This window comes from Pelodiscus sinensis, chromosome 31, assembly GCF_049634645.1.
Source record: "Pelodiscus sinensis isolate JC-2024 chromosome 31, ASM4963464v1, whole genome shotgun sequence".
Lineage (NCBI taxonomy): Eukaryota > Metazoa > Chordata > Testudines > Trionychidae > Pelodiscus > Pelodiscus sinensis.
The window spans coordinates 8,936,518-8,956,743 of record NC_134741.1 but is presented as its reverse complement, the minus strand read 5'-3'; the positions used below and the strand labels follow the sequence as shown (position 1 = coordinate 8,956,743).

Here is a 20,226-nt window from a genome sequence, read left to right as displayed (position 1 = left end):
GACAGGGAAGAAGCTGGGAGGCAAGGTTCTGGCAGCAAGAGATTCCGGCTGCCTTTTTACCCTGGGTCTCAGTGCGCCATGTCGACCGCCAGCCACCTTGACCAAACCTCAAACCAGCTGGACTAGCCAGCCCACATCACAGTGAGTCACTAGTGGCCCTGTCAGAGAAGAGCCATTGGCAGCTGTAGAGACATCCTGACTAGCTCAGTTGGTTAGTGTGTGGTACTGATAACACTAAGGTGGTGGGTTCAAACCCCATTGGGATGTTCATTTTGGTGACATCCCTTCCTTTAGCTGCCTGCTATGGACAGGGAAGCAGAAACAAGCAAAAATGGGAGCTTTGCAGGAAGCAGGGCAGAGAACTGGTAGGAAGCTCCAGCCTGCACAGATCCAGTGGCTAAAAAGGGCCTTGTCACCTGTCTTCCTTTCCTGAAAAGCAGGGGACCTGATGCCCAAATTCCTGCTGCTGCAGTGGCTACCTCAGGGCACCAGGTGGTGAGCCCAAGCCACGTGGGGAGACTCAATATGAGCGGGAGGCCTGGAGCGTGTGTGTCCTGCGTAAAGGGCTGCTGCTGGTGGCCTGCTTTAGTGGCCCAGCAGCTCAAATTCCCTTGAACCAGCTTCTCCCCCTGGAGCCACCCCCCAGCGCTGCTGAGGCCCCTGACATGAGGCAGTGGGACCATCAGAGGAAGGTGTCAGTCCTAGCCTTAGCCCTGAGCCCCACCTCCCCTTCCCCCCCAGCCTCCACCCTCCTCCCAGGTTCTTTCCCCAGCCCCTCCCCAGTTCTACATTCCCCACATTCCCCAGAGAGTTTGTTCTTTCAATAGAGAAAAGTCCTGTTTGTGTTACCAGTAGGGGAAGGGGGAGAGGAAAGTGGGAAAGGGGTGTGTTGGGGACAGGTGGGGGGGGGGGGATTGGGGTATGTTGGTGGGGGGGGAGGCACAGAGGGCAAAAAATGAAGAATCACGTTAGTTCAAACCAAGGGGCTTGAACTAGCAGCCCCAGACGCCCTTTCACTTTCAAAACAGCACATGGGTGAGAGTATGCAAATGAAGCACATGCTATTTAAATCCCTGCTTCATTTGCAACTCTGGTGTGTCTACTTTCTCTACTTTGCATTCTTAGCTAGAAATAACAACACAGTCTAGACCAGTGGTTCCCAACCTCTTGGAGCTGCCCAGCGCCCTGGGGCAGGGCCACGCCCACACCCAGGGGAAGAGCCACCCTTACATCATGTGCCCAGGGCCAGTGCCACCCATGCACCACACTCCCAGGGCTGGTACCACCTCTGTGCCATGCACCCAAGGCCAGCACCACACCCATACACCATGTGTCCAGGGCCTGCTCAGCACTTGCTCTATGCACCTGGGGGCGGGCCAGCCTCAGTCACTCGGCAGGCACACATAAATGGCCCAGCAGGCGCCATGGCACCCACGGGCACTACTAGTATAGATAGACCCACACAAGGGCTCAGCCACAGGAGCACCACCAAGATTTCCACCAAGGACTGGGATTGAGCCAGGGACTCTTAACTCTTCACACTAATGCACTTCTCCCTAAACTACTTCAGCAGCTGCAGTGAGTACATTGATGGCACTGGTTCTCCCTCAGGGATGCTTTACTCCACAGCAGCGCACAGGACAGATGCTGTTACTGGTGGCCCTGCAAGGCAAGATGAGCTTTGCCTGCCCCTCACAGCCTGACTCGCTACTTAGCCCCATTTCCTGCCTCCCTTCCTGGGCTGACCCAGTGGCTGAAAGGGGCTGTGGCTGCGGATGGTGGGAAGAAGATGGGTGGTGGGACCCTGATGCCAAGAGGGCCCACCTGCCTCTTTCCTGCTTGGGCCTGGATCTCAGCATGGGGCAGGTGGAGGCACCCTAAGATATGAAGCAGCAGAAGGGAAGCGAGGAACAAAGTGTCAGCTTCAGCCGAGCCAGGTGAGTAACAAAGGCTGCGTGTGCCCTGACTTCTCTACCCTTCCACATCCTCACCCCTGCCCTGAGCCCCCCCCCCCACTCTCAAACACTCCCTAAATCCCTGCCGTGAGCCTCCCACACTCCACATTTTAATTTCTTACAGGTACTGTCCTATCACAACCCCTCCCCCAACTTCCTGCCTTGAGCCTCCCCCCGCCCAAGGGGTGGTGCCCAATAGAACAGGCCCTGTAAGAAATGTGTCACTTTCACCCCTGGGAGCAGCTCAGCCATGCAAAGGGGCTGCCTGGGGCAGGACATTAGCCCTGGAGGGCAGGGGTGGGTGTGGCAGTGACATCACAAGGGCCTTTTGCAGCCCCTCAGCTTATTGGCTAAAGGAGGTTGGGAGGTGATGACCTCACAGAGAGTCCATGACAATGACCAGGTGGGACAAGCTGCAGGGCAGGGATCATCAAAGAGACCACGTTCTGCCGCCGCCCCTCCCCCCCCCCATGGCTTTGCTGCAGGGAGTCTCCTTCCTGAGAGTTGCCCTTGTGGCCTTTTTGGAGCCTTCTCCTTTCCCAGGACTAACTGACCTAGAAGACAGACGTCCCTGTGGAGAAGAGAAGGCCAAACTTAACACAGCAGGGGAATTAGCTCAAGTGGTAGAGCGCTTGCTTTGCATGTGAGCAGCAGTGGGATCGATTCCCACATTGTTCAGGGTGATCATCATCATCTTTTTACTGGGAGAGCCAGCCAGGGGCTAAGTGGCTGCACTAATCTCCCCAGCCCCATTTCCTAGTTGCTCTCCCCAAAAGCCAGCCACACTGAGGCAGAGATCTGCTGGACACCAGCCCTTCTGGGCCAGGCACTGCTGCCTTTGTGCCCGAGAGGGAGCCCAGCTGCCTTCCCCAGTGGGAGCAGAAAATGCTCATGGAAGGGCTCTCACGTTGTCCCCAATGCACTGGCCAGAGGGCCTGAATTCTTGCTGCCCCTGGGTGCACCCAAATGCTCTTTTTGAAGAGATGGGCTCCCCAGCTCTCACCCCTCCTGTCACACAAAGCTTGCAAACGGGGTTGATTTTCCTCCATCTCCCCTTGCTGCTGCACTAAAAGAAATCCTGAAACCAGCCCCGTCTCCTGTCACCTCGATATAGAGCCCCGGGAAGAATAACTTAGAATGGCCCCGGGGAGGGGCTATTTCAAACTAGCAGCAGTGGCGCATCTACACAGGCCTTTTTTTAAAATAGCTAATTGGAATAGGCATTATTCTTCGTAGAATGAGGTTTGCAGAAGTCGGAATAAGCCGTCTGTTACTTCAGAATTATTTCAAAATAACGGAATTGCTGTGTAGACTCTTGCAGTGTTGTTGTGGAATAACGGACATTGTTCCAAAAGAACTTTTGTGTGTGGACAGAACCTGCGCAGCCCAAGAAATGTGATTGGCAGCTCGTACCCACAATCTTTCTGTCAATTGAAGTGGAGGGCTCTGAAGACATGGACCCAAGGCAATCACCTTGATTGCCTTCTACTAAGGCCAGGCCGGAGGGAAAACAATCACTCCTTCGAGCCAGAGTTAAACCAGCAACTTAAGGATCACTTACCAAGCACACGCTATAGTCCTCCACTCTGCCAGCTGAGCTATCGAAGGGAGCCTAACTAAGGGTGGCTGGTCCAGGTTGTCCCTTCTATAAGTCTCGGAGCACGTGCTCCCCGAAGTATACGGCATTGCTGATGAGGGGCAGAGGAGCCAGGTGCTGTCACAGGTGTGGTACCAATAAAATCAAGCAGGATCTTATGAGGGGGATAAGGCAAAAAGCCACATTTATTGTAGAGATAATAATAAAGAATAAAGATAGACGCAAACAATGTTGTTTAGCTACTTATTCCTATCACTACTTAACACTTATACACTTATATATATATATAACATTCATTCAATCATTCATCCATTCAGTCAGGTTCTGTGTAGTTGTTATAGTTACTATCCTGAAAGTTGCTTGTGACAGAATACTGGCCAGGTACTCTGTACACAAGTGATGGTAGTGGGGAGCAAAGTCCTGATCAGATGCGCATCTGAAGCTCCTGGTGGGCTGGCAGCAGAATGTTGGACTCTGACTCCATAGTCTTTTAGTCCAGTTCTTACAGGAATTTCTTCCTATGCCAGTCTATGGGAATCGCTGCATCATGCTGATGTCCAGGGTGGCTGCCAGGTGCTCGTCAATGATCTCATAGGGTGGGCCTCCAGTACTTGGTTTTCTCCACTTGACATCTTTTGGTTGCACTGGCACCTGATGCCTACTTCAGCCCTTTGTTGCTGCATTCTCAGGCTGGCACCTCTCAAACCATTCATTCATCGTCCAAGCACTCTCTCTCTCTTACATACATTCCCTAATTAATGTTTCCCATGCAGTATTTTGTATAATAATAACTTTACATGTACAAGAGTTGTAGTTACAAAAAGTCACAAGTTTCTGGGTGGCATTTCTTAAAACAGTCTCTCTCTGAGTGCTGAGTTACTGTTACAGTTACAATGTTTCACTTGGCGATTAGGGTTAATTGCTTCACAATGCTTTGAAGAGAATGGGTGTCAATTGTGTAAGAATAAGTTTGAGCGTGCCCTGGGACACAGAGAGGGGAGCTGTTTCTGGCTACATAGTATTATATTTTTAACAGTTTTAAGTTACATGACCTAATATTACATTCCTAACAAATTATATTCTAGAGGGGCAATAATTATAAATCTAAACATTTAACAATCTTAACAAATAATAATAATAAATCTAAACACTTTGGCTGTGTCTACACTGGGCCACTTATTCTGGAAAATCAGCCGCTTTTCCGGAATAAGCTGCGAGCTGTCTACACTGGCCCTTGAATTTCCGGAAAAGCAACGATGCTCTACTGTACAAAATCAGCCGCTATTCCGGAAAAACTATTCTGCTCCTGCTCGGGCATAAGTCCTTATTCCGGAACACTGTTCCGGAAAAGGGCCAGTGTAGACAGCCCAGTAGTCTTTTCCGGAAAAAAGCCCCGATCGCGAAAATGGCGCTCGGGGCTCTTTTCCGGAAAAGCGCGTCTACATTGGCCGCAGACGCTTTGCCGGAAAAAGGGCTTTTCCGGAAAAGAAGCCTGCCAATGTAGACGCTTCTTTAAAACGGAATAGTATTCCGTTTTAAGCAGTTCCGGAAATTCATGCCAGTGTAGACACAGCCTTTAGTTGTGGGGAACAAATTATGGGGAGTCACTTCCACTTGAGGGAATCATTTTTAATACATTTATATGTTATCCCTACACAGGTACTTCACATGCAGACGGACCCCTTGAGTGAAACCTGAGCTAGATCCATCCATGTCACAGCAAAAGGAAGAAAGTTGAGTTCTTCTCATGTGTCTTCTTTGTTCCAGAGTCTCTAGGGATGCGGTTGGGGCAGGTCCACAAAAAAAAAAAAACACTTGAATGAACCTTGGTCCAGAAACACACAGAAACACCCCTGAGGGTTTCCTTGCCTTTACTTAAATGTTGACAAAAATTTTGTTGCTAACTCCTTGGCCAATTCTGATTGCTGTGGGGTTAAGAAATTTTATCTTGTTAATTCTGTGCCCTCAGGAAGGGACCAAATTGAAGAAGGCCAGGTCCCCTCATTGGGGCTCTAAGCCAAACCCTAGGACCAAGGGATTTACAAGCCAGCAGATTAATGTTTGTTGTACTTCTCCCTCCCCACATCTGGGCCAAACCTCAAAGGCCACTCTACAGCCCCAGCGGCTGGGGGAGATGAGCATGTTAGAGCCTCTGCCGACAGAGCTGTAGCTTTCTGTGCCCAGGGAGCCAGACACCCCCAGGGCTGGAGGGAAATGGAGATTGGCTGCACTTCGGGAGTCAAAGATGTTGTCTGGGACCATGGAATAGAACAGTTTCACCAGACTTCCTGAGGAGGGCACCATGGCTCAGTTGGCTAAAGCACCTGTCTAGTAAACAGGAGATCCTGGGTTCAACTCCCAGTGGTGCCTTTTGACACCCTTTAATCACATTTTCCTATGTGTTTCTGGGACACAGAAGAGGCCTCCCCTGGCCACCCATGGAGCTGCTGGTTCAGGAAAAGGCTGATTGGGGAGGAGTGTTGGGAAGACGGAAACCACAAGTGAGAAGCGCCTGCAGCCCACAGACCCTCACTCTCCATGGCCACAGGAGCTGCAGAGGTTGCACCCTCAGGCTCTCTAGGTGCTGACTCCCCTCAGGGAATCACAAGGGCATGTGGTGCTGTCTCTCCTGTCCCAGCAATTGCAGTCAGAGCCCTTCCTTGTCAGTGCCAGTCACAGCAACCTCTGCACCCGCTCCAGGCTTGTGGTTTCCTTCTTCCCAACACTCCTCCCCAATCAGCCTTTTCCTGAACCAGCAGCTCCATGGGTGGCCAGGGGAAGCCTATTCTGTGTCCCAGGAGGACCTAGGAAAATGTGAGCTGTCACCTGGGATACGTTCCTGGCTTTAGGCAACGTGTCCTGTCTAGGGCTTCATCAGCCCGGGAGCAAAGGGCAGGCAGCATCCCCCATGATGCAGAGGGGCAGGTCCACATCTCTGGCCCTGAGGGTGCAGCCAGGGGAGAAGTGCTGGGGAGCATCTATGCTGGCATCACGCGCCTTCTCCGAGAATGGACCCACGTCCTGAAAGGGAGAGAAAGTGACCTGGGATGACTAGTGTAGCTGAGCCAACACTGCAGGTTTGTGTCTGTTGAGTGGCTAGGATTGAGCACTGCCACTGCTGCGGCCGGGGTTGGGCTCCCAGTCAGGGGAAATAGCCTCCTCTATATTCATGAATTCTGCCAAATCTTTGCTCTTTCAGCATGGGAAGGGGCAATAGGTTGAGGGAAGGGAGGGGCTGGGGTGCCAGAGGCAGGCTCTGGCTGGGAGACTCACCTGGCTGAGCCCTGGCCGACACCCCAGCACATTTCCCAGGCAGCTCCTTTCCTGCACAGGCTGCAGGTGTCAGGTGCCTGGGGAAATAAGAGCCTGAGTGGAGGAGGGGGGAGGGCTTCATGCAGGCAGCTGCCATTGGCATTGGAAACAGCCCAGAAAAGTACGAGAAAAATGATGAAAGTTTGAATCAGCTGCCATAGTTAGTATAAACAATTAGTAACACACATACTAAATGAAAGCGAATATGCTACAACAAGTCACAGCTGGAGAGATCTTTGAAAACATCCACTCCATGTGCAGCCACAAATGTGATGTTAGAAATTATTTTAAAAGGCCTGACAAGAAGACAGTGACTATCATATTACATCTCTATAAATCCACGCGGTGCCCACAACTTGAGCACTGACTGGAAATGTGGTTGCCTTATCCCCTGCCCCGCAAAAAAACCAGACCTTGGCATTGGAAACTTCAGAAAAGCTCAAGAAAAATGATGAAAGGTTTGGATCAGCTGCCACATGAGGAGAGACTGGGACTTTTCACCTTAGAAAAGTGGAGACAAGGGGAGATAAGATAGAGGTCTATACATCATGGCAGTTGTTGAGACTGTAAATAAGGAAAGGTATTTTTCTTGTTCCTATAATAGAAGAACTAAAGGTGCGCCATGATATTAGCAGGTTGAAAACAAACAAAAGGAAGAATTTCTTCACACAAGCGTAGTCAACCTATGGAACTCCTTGCCAGCGGATGTTGTGAAGACCAGGACTATAAGGGCATGTCTATACTTGGAAACTATTTTGAAATTGCTTAAATCAACTTAATAACTTACAGTCTAAGAAAACAGAAATAGTGTGTCCTCCATATGGGGAAGCCTCAGAATTAGTCCGAGGCAGGCTCTGTTACTGTTCCTTTCTGGGGGCCTGGAATTAAAAACAGAGTTGCAAGGCTGGGAGCAGCTGAAGACAAGAGCTCTGTTCTCCTGTGTCAACAACCTCTGAGGTGTCATGAAATCCCCTTTCTAGTTTCTATCCATGAAATATGATCATCTTTATGATGTAATTCCGGGCCTCTTGGTTCAGCTTTGAACTCTGACTGTAGATGTTTGCTTACCAGAGATGGAGAGATGCCAAAACAGACTATGCCATATTGGCAAAGGTTTCTACCAAAGCCCAGGATTGAACTAGGAACCATTAGGTCTTCAATCTAATGCTCTCCCAACTGAACTACTTTGGCAACTGCCTCAACAGCTCTGAGCAAATATCCAAAATAGCAGCAAAACTTGAGGAAAAAAACCCAGCTGGGTCACCTCATTCCCCCCCCCTGAAATTTCTTCATGCCTACTCCGGGGGGCATTGTCCCCCCCCCCCCCCCAGTTTGGGAACCCATGCCTTGCAGTGAACACTGGGGGAGCTGGGATTCCACCCCAGAGGATGGGATAAGTGAAAATTCCCACTGCACGTGCCAGGGATGGTGGCGAGAGCAGAAAATGAGCAACAAACACCCTCCACTGAGCTGAAATCACAGCTCCCCCAGTGTTCACTGGAAGGGACCAGAACAGAAGGGAGTAGAAACCATTACTCCAAGGAAGGTTTGAACTCACAACCTCAGCATGTCTCCCACAAGCACTGCCTTATAAGTACTGTGCATAGGCCTTTTGCAGCACTGGAGCAGCTACTATAGGTGTAGGAGCTTTGCACTTGCAGGATCTCTGGGTGCTGACCCCCCCACCTGAGGGAATCACAAAGGCATGTGTTGCTGGCTTTTCTGACCCAGCAATTGCAGCAAGAGCCCTGCCTTGCCAGTACCAGTCACAGTAGCCTCTGTACCCGCTCCAGGCTTGTGGTTTCCTTCTTCCCAATGTTCCTCCCCAATCAGCCTTTTCCTGAACCAGCAGTTCCAGGGGTGGCCAGGGGAGGACTCCTCTGTGTCCCAGGAAGACATAAGAAAATGTGAGCAAAGGCTACACCAAGGTACCACCGGGAGTTGAACCAAAGATCTCCTGTTTACTAGACAAACACTTTAGCCAGCTAAGCCATGGTGCCCTTCTCAGGAAGTCCAGTGAAACTGTTCTATTCTATGGTCCCAGACAACACCTTTGACTCCCAAAGTGCAGCCATTCCCCATTTCCCTCCAGCCCTGGCAGTGTCTGGCTCCCCAGGCACAGAAAGCTACAGCTCAGTGGGCAGAGGCTCTAACATGCACATCTCCCCCAGCCGCTGGGACTGTAGAGTTGGCCTTGAGATTTAGTGTTGCTGGGAGGAGGAAAAAGTGAAGCAAACATTGATCCTCTCGATTATAAACCCCTGGGTCTCAGGGTTTGGGTTGGAGTCCCTGGGACTGAAAACCACCCCTGAGATCTTATCTGCCCTGAGCAAGGGCAGCAACTGTGAGTGGGGTATGGAGAAAGTTTGGGCACGTGAGTGGGACACTTACATGGCTGGACTAACATTGCTGGCAAAGGACACTTCTCAATCCTCTTGAGCGGGTACTTACTTGTGGGTTGGTTCTGAACCCTGCTTGTGCCTAGGCCTGACATAACCTGCCCCACAGAATTCACACAGCAAACGGGGCTCTAAGAGCACAGGGGGAGTTTGGGGGCTTGTTGCCGGGCCGTGGGGTGAAGCATCAAACCAGACCCCTCCTGTGGGGCCTGTGAGTGTTGCAGAATCTGGGCCCCTGCACCTGGACAACAGCAAACAAAATGTCTCGGGGCCCCACAGAGACCCACCTGGACTGCCTGGGCCTGGGCCTGGGCCATGAAGCAGGAAGTGGCTGAGGCTGCGACCAGCCTGGGAGCTCCCTGGCCCCTGCGATTGCCGGCATTAGGGTTGCCAGATTGTTCCACAGAAATACTGAACTCACTTGACACTACCTCACAATCGACATTCCAGCTTATTTAGAAAATACCCGACATTTCTATTTCCGCATTTACATTTTCTCAGCTTGTTTCCCGAACAGAAAGCTCAAATACTGGACAGTCCGGTTCAGAACTGGACACCTGGCAATCCTAGCCGGCATTGATGCAAAGCGTAAGGCTGTGAGAAGAGGCCTCCTGTCGCCTCCCCCGGCCTGAGGCAACAGGGCTTCTTCCTCCCCTCTGAGGAGGGAGCAACAGAGGCCAGGCTGAAGGTTTTGTGCTGGGGCTGGAGGCTTAAGCCCGAGCTGTCGGCCTCAGTGGGACTTGCTGCTTCTCCCCACTCCTGCCTTGCTGCCTTCTTTGGCCAGCAGCGCACAGGGGGCAGCCGGGAGAGCTGGCCACCATGGGCAGAGGAGGCCAAGGTACAAGCCTCTCGGGAGCAACAGGCCTGAGGCCTCTAGCTTTCCCAGGCTCATGCCAAGGGGCTTTCTGTGATGCTGGGAGGAGAGGGATGCCAGGCTCAGTCCAGTGTGAGAAGAGGCAGTGCCTGCCAGAGCTGAAAGGTTTGCTGCAGAACGGGAGACATGGCGTTTCTGCCTGGTTTCACTCAGGGGACCTTCCCTTGTTGCTACGGACTCTTCTCCTGTTACTTGAGAGACTGAAATGGGGCCATTCTTGTGGTAAAAGAGGCCAGTGTGCCTACGCCTCCCCACACAGACCAGAGCACCCCATCGGGGACACGACAGAGCCCTGAATCAAGCATTTGAGAACGTGCTGATCCTCTATCCTGTGACAGGGTATTGCGGGAGGGACCCTGCACAGAGTGGCTTGCTCAGTAGGTAGAGTATGTGACTCTTAATTTCAGTCATAGGTTCAAGCTGGCAGCAGGAGGCACGTGCCTTGCCCGGCCACCGCTGCTGGTGCTCAGCCTGGTGCCGCCAGGAGCAGGCTGAGCCTGGCTATGCAGGGCCCTGCAGCCGTGGGGGGAAGAGTGCTGCTGGCCAGCGCTGAGGGGGTTAATGCAGACTTTGCCTCGGGTGACCGCGGCAGGGTGGCTAGTGAGAGCTGCTGCAGCTCATGATACGGGCGTGTGGTGCCTGATGGCAGTTATCAGCTGTAAAGGGCACGCAGCGCCCCTTATATCAGGTACCCCGGGCAGCTGCCCGGCTAGCCCATGCCTTAATCCGGCCCTGGGTTTCCTGCATAGAATGGGCCAAGCCCCAGCCTCCAAGAGAGGGGTTCACAGCTGGGGATCTCCGGCAGCAGCCATGGGATGGTGGGAGCCAGTTACTGCAGAACAAAGGACACCAGGGCTATGTGTACACTCGCAGCTTCTTGAGCAAGTACAGCCTTTCTTGGGAAAGAATCCGCAAAGTGTCCACACTGCCCGCCTGCTCTTGCTCAAGGAAATTTACAGTATGGCATGGTAAGAGGGCTTCTTCCGCAATGCTCCTTTTTAACAGGTGTAAGCCCTCTTGCGCATGAGCTCTTATGCTAGAGGGCAGTGTGGATGCTTGGCAGGGATTTGTACAAGAAAGCCCTCTGGCTAAAATGGCCATCAGAGCTTTCTTGCGCATGAGAGCGCCTATACTGCCATGGGCGCTCTTGCACAAAAGCACAGCGTGCACATGGCAGTGTGGACATTTTCTTGCGCAAGACTTCTTGCACAAGTACCCTTGCGCAAGATGTTCTTGCGCAAGAAGCCACAAGTGTAGACATAGCTCAGGAGTGGGAGAAACTAACCATCTGCTTTATTTGCAAAGGAGAAACAAATACAAACTCTTGTTACCATCCCCACCCTGCTCAACCTGGCACTTGCACCTCCAGCCAGGTCCGGATTAACGCATGGGCACCAACCTATAGAGGCACCTGATTGAAGGGGTAAGGGACGCCGCATCAGGTGCCCCCCATAGGTTGCCACCCTGGGGAGGAAGCGTGCATGCAGCATGCGTCTGCTGCTCAGGGTGCAAGAATGGCTCAGGTCAGCCCTGCCCCCAGCCCAACTCTCCCAGGCACCCCCACAGAGCAGCACTCACACATGGGGGGCTGGAAAGTGGAGAGACTCCCTGAGACACCAACTCAAAAGAAATCCCTCTGGGTATGTCTGCACTGAGATAGCAGCCCAGTGGCCAGGCTGTAGCTGGCCCAGCTCAGCTGTATCTGGCCTGGAGGGCTTTGGTTAGGAGATTAGAAACCTGCAGACAGGGGCATCTCTGGGGGATAGGAGGGGATGTCACAGTGTCAGGGCAGCTGTCATGCCTCCCCCCAATCTTCCTTTGCTCCAGCCCCACTGCTGAGAGATACTGACCACTGTCATTGCTTAAACTGCACACAGAGCGTATGGCAAAGGCTAGCATATGGTTAAAATACAATGAACATTCTGGTAAGTTATCAGAGGGGTAGCTGTGTTAGTCTGAATCTGAAAAAGCGGCGAGGAGTCCTATGGCACCTTATAGACTAACTGAAGTGCTGGAGCATAAGCTTTCGTGGACAAAGACCCACTTCGTCAGATGCATTTGTTACCTTTGAGTTTGTAATCTGCTTTGCTCTGCCTGTTCTCACTTATCACCACTTAAATCCTACAGCTTGTACTTAATAAAACCACTTTTACTTACTATCAAGCCTAGTGTAAACAATTACTACCTATGGGAGCAATCCGTGTGCACATTCCCCTTTCATTGCTAAATGGGGCTTACCCCATTCTTTGGGGTTTGATCCCATTTGAGGAGTGCTATCCTAGGAAGCTGGGCCCTAAACTGCTCTCTCCTCAGACCTGAAGAGGTTCAGCGTCTGTACTGCTGCTCAGAGGCGGGGATGGGAATCTCAGCTCGGGGCCTTGGCCAGGGGAGACTAAGGAGCTGCCCCAGCAGGACCGGGTGGTGAGAAGCCCCAGAGAGCAGAAAGGTGAGTGGCAGTGGACAGGTCAGTACCCCAGGAGGCCCTCCCCAAGGGGTCTTCTGGGACCAGAGCCACCTGGCCGGGCAGTTTAAAGGGAACTCAGGTTATACGTTTCTCCCCTCTGTGGGTCCTACAAAGACTAAGATGATTTCAGCTCTGACTGAAGCATTCCCCACAGTAAAAATAACAATGGTTTTCTCCCCTCTGTGGACTGTAATCTTTAACAAAGTCTGACCTGTGTTTGAAGCCTTTTCTGCAATCAGAGCTTTTATAAGGCGACTCTCGTGTATGTATTCTGATGACTAGTAATGCACGAGCACTGACTGAAGCTTTTCCCGCAGTCAGAGCAACTTAAAAGTTTCTTTCCTGTGTGGGTCCTCTTATGGTTTAAAAGGCTTGTGCGGTGACTGAAGCTTTTTCCGCAGTCAGAGCAATTGAAAGGTTTCTCTCCTGTGTGGATCCTCCTATGGGTAACAAGGTATGAGCCTCTAGTGAAGCTTTTCCCACAGTCAGAGCAATAGAAGGGTTTCTCTCCTGTGTGGATCCTCCTATGGGTAACAAGGTGTGAGCCTCTAGTGAAGCTTTTCCCACAGTCAGAGCAATAGAAGGGTTTCTCTCCTGTGTGGCTCATCCTATGACTAACAAGGTGTGAAATCTGAGTGAAGCTTTTCTCGCAGTCAGAGCAATTGAAAGGTTTCTCCCCTGTGTGGCTCCTCCTATGGGTAACAAGGTATGAGCTACTACTGAAGTTTTTCCCGCAGTCAGAGCAATTGAAGGGTTTCTCTCCTGTGTGGGTCCTCCTATGGGTAACAAGGTTTGACTTCTGACTGAAGCTTTTTCCACATGCAGAGCAATTGAAAGGCTTCTCTCCTGTGTGAGCCATCCTATGGATAACAAATTGTGAGTTTGTACTGAAATTTTTCCCACAGTCAGAGCAGTTATGGGGCGCGTCTCTTGTATGTATTTTCTGATGGTTTGTAAAGTGTGAGTGCTCACTGAAGCTTTTCCCAGAGTCAGAGCACTTGAAGGGCTTCTCTCCCGTATGGACACTTCGATGTTCGGGAAGAATTTCACAGTCACTACACATGCAGGGTGACTGTTGATGGGGGATTTCCTGTTGAATAGTTTCTGTGTTTCTTTTCTCCCCTGTGCTCCTGCTACTGGAGTTAGCCTGTCCCTCTCCTAAATAGTTTCCCTGCTGCTTTTCTGGGCTATGCTGACTCTCACAGCTCTCTCCTTGCTCACGTATCTGGAAAACATATTCTTCAGATCGTCTCAATAATAGTCCACATGGAGACACTTGCTCCAGTCCTTCCTGCTGAAGACTCTTTTCATGGTTCTCAGTCAGTGTCCCATCACCTGTTGGAATAGAGGAATGATCCAGACAGGAGTTATTCTCCACGATGAACTGCAAGGAAACTCTAAAGGAGGAATAGAAAAGGGGATACGTGCTCAAATAATGGTCAAATTATCATGAGCTGAGTTCATTGTCCTCCTTCACAACCCTTCCACAGAGAAGAGAACCCAGCCTTTCCTTGCCCACCACACTCTGACTGGAGTTGAAGACAAGCTGAACAGTCAATCACACTTCATGAAAACACACAAGTTACATCTGCTATAAGGAGACAGAAATTGGTTTCTGAGTCAGTTTAACTGATTGCTCACCTGTCTGGGTGTTGCTGATGATCTCCCCTTCCTCACAGCTCTGAGGATCTGGGACTCGCAACTCCTCCTCTCTCTCCACCCAGGAGATCACATCAGTTTCGGAGACTGGAAATCCTGTTTGCAGAGCAATGAACCAAGTGCTGATCTTGTTCATTAAGGTCTTTCCCATTACTGCTTCCAGAGCTGGGATCTGAGTCACCCACACACAGTGGCTCCTTTCCCCACCTTGCAGAGATAGGGCTCTGGCTGGTACAAGAGCCCAGGACACACTCACCTGCAGTAAAAATGCATCACTCCCCCACCTTGGGAATGGCCCAGCTCATTCCCCAGGGCAGCTAAGCACTCTGCTGCACTCTAGATATTCTATTAACAGCGCATGGGAGTTAGATCCCAAATCCATATTCATTTCTCTCTGTACCTGGTTTGAGTTACAAGATTACTGTGTCTGCAACAATGGAATCCAGTTCTCAGCACCCAGTGTTTCTGATAACAAGGCACATATTCATCTGCCTGAACATGGACATAGGTTAAATGCAAGCTGTTGTATTTAAAATCCTTAGTCTTCATTCACAGATTTGCAGCACAAACTTTGCTCTCATCTCACAGAGACGTTATAAACCCTTTCCACAACAGAGAATCAGTGACATTAAGCATCTGAATGGTGGTGTTATTATTAAATACGTGTGCTTATTATTAAACACTTGTGCTGAGTGTTTGCAGGATGAGATCTTAAGATTCATGGGATCAGAAGATATCCTCAGTTATGCAGTCTGACCGCCTCAGTGGCACAAGCCATTACCCTTAGTCCGGTTACCCAGGCACAAAGCTCTGTTTCCCCACAGTGTATTTTCTAGAAAGTCCCCCAGTGATTTGAAGACATCAAGAGATGGGAGAATCTACCGGTTCTTTGTTCGTTTCAGCAGCTAATCCTCTTCCCTATCAAACATTTGTGCCTCTTTTCTTGTCTGAAATAGTCTGGCATCAACTTTCAATTATTGGCTCTCACTGAGCCGTATCCATTCAAAGAGGTGGACCAAATTTTCATGGGGGGGGGGGGGGGGCGGAATAGAAAGTGGCTGAGAGCTGCTCTCTTCCATGACATAAATGCACGAAATGGAGGATCCGGGATGGGCACTGGGAGAAGGAAGATGCTTCTGGTAACGGTTTGGGATGCAGGACAGATAGAGGGGTCTAGGAGGGAGTTTGCATGATAGAGCCTTGCACCCTATTTATTGTTTGAAACCAACCCCATATTGAAACTGACTGAGCAGTGAAATCTGAGCCTGAAGGTGCCGTCCGTTTTGTGCTTTAACTTCACCCCTTTAGCATCACAAACCTATAGACCAGTGTTTCTCCAAATGTCCACAGGTCCCCATGCAGCACCCCTGGGGCTCCTCACTGATCACTGGGTGATTTAGGGCTGTGTGCACCGTGGTTGCTGGGTTTGGTTGGTAACACCAATGACAATCACATGAAGATGTTTTCACAGGAATTCTCACATCACAAAACTTCCACCAGCAAACTCACCTTGTCTGAAAACTCCAACGCATTTTCCTCTTGCTCTCTCCAGTGCAGAGGGCAGAGTGTCTAGTGGGGGAAGGGATAAAAGAGGTGAGATTCCAGGCTCTCCTATTTATAACAATGTCCCACTCTGATCTCTGCGTTTCAATTCTATCAGACACACACTCAGGTATTTAGTATGAAAGAGTCAAACTTTCATTTCCTCTCACTCGGGCACCTTCCAGCAATGGAGCCAATATCCCTGCAGCCTCACAACTATCCCAGAAGAGACAAGCCGTAAATGAGATTTACTCTTCCCGCCTCAGCCCCTTCCACTTGGTTTCTCATTCCCTTACTGCCCCTTATCATAACCTGAGCTGTGGTGGCAGAACACGTGGCCATCACAGTAACTTTAGCCATTTTGATCTCTGAATGGGAGGTTCAGAGTTTGCAAACCCCTGGCTATCTGCAAGCAGTTGGGTCTGTTTGCTCAGTGCCTCTAAGGAGAGCAGCATGATGGGGCCGTCATTGTCTACATGGGAATTGAGGTAGGGGAAGGTTGGCTTCAGAGCCCAGATTCAATAGTCTCAGATACTTGAACCGCTTTCCCCTCATCCATCCCTTCCAGGTACCTTTGAACTCCCTCAGAGTCTCCGACAGAGCAATCGTTTTCTGGGAGAAACCTCTGACTTGTTCTTCTAGTTCAGGGGAAATATCTTCTGGCAGCTGGAATTGCCCCATCTCACACCTGGACAGAAACAATTCCATATGATTGTATGTCGTTTACTGCTGATAAGTTCTGGCTAGTAAGTCTCAGCTCTGACAGGCCTGGAGTTAGAATTCCTCCAATTCTCCCAGCCTGAGAAAAGGGACAACACATGCCATGGCCATGCAACCTTCCCCTCAAAGATCCCATTTCTGTTCTTCACTTCTGGCCTGGGGAGACTGGCTGGGGGAGCAAAGGAGAATATAGTCTCCATGGCCAACTCACTCCTTGGCCTCCAGATGCCGAGGGACAGGAGGTTCCCATGTGAAGGGCTGAAGGAATCTGTCCACTAGAGACTACACCGAGACACCAGCTCCCCTCAACCCAGCTCCTTCCACACAGGTCTCCAAACAGCCCTCGAGTGGGACAGACTCTTCATCCCTGCTGTCCTGGGCTGAATATGCTCAAAGCCCAGGAGTGACAGTCCATGTTCCAACCCACGGAGGTGACAGCTCTAAGAAACACTTGAAGTCAGACTGTGCCCTGAATGGGGAATTCCAGAGTTTCAACTGCGAGGATGAGACCCTCAGAATTAAATGTATCAGAGATATTCATGTCTAACATCGGGCTGCAGAGCTCTGGGGAGATGTGGTGCTAACATCTGCTCCAAGCCTTTTCCCTGCTCTCTGCAGTGTGAGGGGAGTGAGAGCCACGTACCTACTCAGTGCGCTTCTGACGTCCTAGAAAAAAGACACAGAAAAGAATCTCAGCCCCATTGGACACACACAGGGGACCTCTGAGAAGAGATTTTGCAGACCTGGGAAGAGAGGCCCTGCCCTTGCCCCAGGAATATAGATCCCCTGAGCGAATGGGGCTTTGCCATCTCTAATAGCTCTGTGCCTGTAACTCTACAAAGCACAAGAGTCACTCACATGGCAGCAATGCACAAAGTGTTACACTGAGATCTGACAACTGGGATCCAGCACTTGTGATTCAGGAGCCCCCCTTCGCTGTGTGAGGAGCTGGGATGTTTGTCCCTCAGTCTCACCTGCAGAAATTCACTTGCTGGATTCTGACATGTCCCCTCCAGCTCACTGATCCCCTCACTGATACGGGAAATCTGCACGGAGAGGTTCCTGACAGTGTCAATCTGGAACCTCTCAATCGCCTCATCTAATTTCTCCAGCTGGGTTAAGAGTCGCTGCTTTTGTTCCTCCAGAAACTGCAGCAGCTGCTGAAACTCAGCCACAATCATCTGCCTCTCTGCTTGGGTCCATTTCTGTGTGAAAACAGGGAAAGGGCTGGTCAGGGGCATGGATGGCGCCCACAGCCCTTTCACGGGGAGCTGAGTGCGCAGTAGGGAGAATTTCTTGGAAAACCCTAAAATGTGCGACATTTGACTCTTTGTGATTACTAGGCAGATGCGTCTCTCCCAGCATCTCCTTTGCCCCGTGTGTCCCTCTGAAAGGGATGTTCCCATGTCTGTCATGGGCAGCATCTTGTGTTATTCATGGACTCTGGGAATTCATATCCAGAGCACCAGGAGGCACGACTCAGCACCAGCCTGACAGAGATACCCATGGAGGAAAAAGAAGCAAACATATAAATGCACCAAGTGAGCAGACAGTCCGTCAGGGGCACATTGAGCTCACCTGGGGAGGATGTCTGGGAAAGCCACAAAGGATGGACATTAACTCATGCACTGACACGGATGCTCAAGGCCTTTCTACACATGGATCTCACCCAGCAATTCATGATCCAGGAGAAACACAAACAAGCCCAACCTCACCAAGGCCACAAAGGAGTCTGCCTCCTAACACAGCCCTATGGCTGGTCCATAGCCACAAGCACTTACCAGATACTCCTGGCTTTTCCCTTCTGCTGTTGTTTTCCTTCTCAGCAGCTTTTCTCTCCCCTTCCGCAGAGTCTTCAAATGAGTCTCCAAATTTTCCTGGAGAAATAGAAATAAGCACAAGGGCAAACCCCATTATATGTTGGGAGCCTATTTGTCTGCCTTTAAGAGAGTCCCAGTTTTGTGGAACTCTGCCTCTGTCCAGTAGGGACTCAGCCCTGGACATGGCTTTGTCTATAGAAAAATACACAGGAGGAGACTGCGGATGCAGCAGGACACCTGCGAGGGTGGAGGACAGATCAGTGGTGGCACCTTCATAAAGAATGATGCAGGTGGTTAACAATACTAATCAAGTAACCGATTACAATTTTATCAGTGACAGTATTTTTTAACCTGCTGACAGGCAGGGTTGGTAGCGGAAATGGGCTCTCCTGGGGCCAGGGATCTCTTGCGAGGTCTGCCAGGGTGGCCACAAGAACTGCTGGCCAATGGGAACACCCAGCAGCTGCAGACTGACGTAAGCTGCCAGAGGCAAGTGGGCACTTCAGGGGCAGTGGGGAGTTTAACCGGTAATTGGCACCGATAAACATTAGCTCATCAGTTAACCAGTTTGAACACAGCATCCAGCCCAGCAACCTCATCTAGTGCCAGCTGCTGCATCAGAGTTTAACCCCCCACGGAGCAGCCCAGAGGTTCAGCATCCCAGTGGGAAACCTCTTCTCCCAGCTGAGCCCAGAGCTTTAGCAAGGCATCTTTCTCTCCCAACAGCCACACTTCATCACTGTTCAGTGATGCTGAGGGACAGGGAGCAGTGTAGTCTAACAACTGGACCAGGGTTCAGGACCAAACTCTATCCCTGACGTATTTGGTGACTATGAGCAACTTGCTTCCCCACCTTCCCTTTCCACAGTTTGTCTAACTGGACTGTGACCTGCTCAGAGCAGGGACTTTCCCGTGCTGGTTATTGTGCAGGGCCCAGATGTCATTGCGGATCTATAAGGCAAATGACAGATTATTATTCCTGTTCATCCAACCAGTAGCAGCTTGTAACCTCCTCTTCTCTAGTCCCAAGGCAGCTCACTGACGGAGTGGCCTGTAGCTCCTGCACTCTAAGCCTCTCTGATTATTAACACCTTCCCTTGTGCAAACACCCCTCCCGCCACCAGTGAGAGGAGGGTTTCAGGATTTACAGCCTCAGAGAAACATTTCCCACATCAGGTATCTGTGAAGACTTGACATAAGTTGCCACAAAGCCAGAACATTTACTTTTTACTGCACCTCTTTAATCATGAAGGCTTTACAGAAGTGGTCACCAACCAGTAGGTCGGAATCTACAGGTAGATCTTGGAGCCTCTGACAGGTGATCTTGACTGGTTTGGCTAAGAGGCTATCAAGTGCAGCACTTCAGCTGCCCCCTCTCCCTGCTGCTGCACATCTCCTGCCCTTTGCCTTGGAGCTGTTTCCTTCTCCCACCCTGCAGTCTATCTCCACAAACAGAGGGAGTCTGCAGGCTGCTTTTGAGAGTGGTGCAGGGGCGAGCCTTCCTTAGCCCCACTGCACCACCACAGAGGAGCCACCTGTGGTAAGCAGTGTGCAGCTGAAGCCTGTATCCTGAATCCCTGTCATTGTCATGTACCTCTCCTACACCCCAAGCCTCTTCTCTAACGCTGACCCCCTGAACTCAAACTCTCTTACAGAGCGTGAACCCCCTCCTGCACTCCAACCCTCTGCCCGGCCTGATGAAAGGGAGAAAGGATGGGGGAGGGAGAAGGGATGCAGTGAGCAGAGGCGGGGCCTCGGAAAAGGGTCACAAAGGAGGTGGGGCAAGGGTATTTGGGTTTGAGGTAGATCCTGGATTGCACTTAAATTCAAAAAGTGATACTTTAAAAGGCTGGAGACCACTGCTTTACACTGGTTGGTTCACAT

At 50.8% G+C, this 20,226-nt stretch overlaps 3 protein-coding genes and 2 non-coding genes across 5 annotated transcripts in view; 2 read left to right on the top strand and 3 right to left on the bottom strand.

Moving 5' to 3' along the window:
- The window catches only part of LOC142821523 (zinc finger protein RFP-like), a 219,526-nt gene that overhangs the window by 20,925 nt on the left and 178,375 nt on the right, over positions 1-20,226 (top strand). The window lies entirely within an intron of this gene.
- LOC142821521 (uncharacterized) overlaps positions 1-20,226 on the bottom strand; it is a 414,847-nt gene that overhangs the window by 394,145 nt on the left and 476 nt on the right. The window contains 1 exon segment of the mRNA XM_075912685.1: positions 18,304-18,399. Coding sequence (XP_075768800.1) covers positions 18,304-18,399 — 96 coding nt within the window.
- On the top strand, positions 5,849-5,922 carry TRNAT-AGU (transfer RNA threonine (anticodon AGU)). The gene has a single exon. It is a non-coding gene; the product is annotated as a tRNA-Thr (tRNA).
- TRNAF-GAA (transfer RNA phenylalanine (anticodon GAA)) lies at positions 7,983-8,055 on the bottom strand. The gene has a single exon. It is a non-coding gene; the product is annotated as a tRNA-Phe (tRNA).
- On the bottom strand, positions 12,844-17,633 carry LOC142821544 (uncharacterized). The gene is made up of 5 exons (XM_075912796.1): positions 17,497-17,633; positions 16,375-17,188; positions 15,770-15,829; positions 14,243-14,356; positions 12,844-13,936 (listed from the first exon to the last, which is right to left on the bottom strand). The coding sequence occupies exons 2-5, from the start codon at positions 16,508-16,510 to the stop codon at positions 12,846-12,848; spliced, it is 1,401 nt and encodes a 466-aa protein (XP_075768911.1). The 5' UTR covers positions 16,511-17,188; positions 17,497-17,633; the 3' UTR covers positions 12,844-12,845.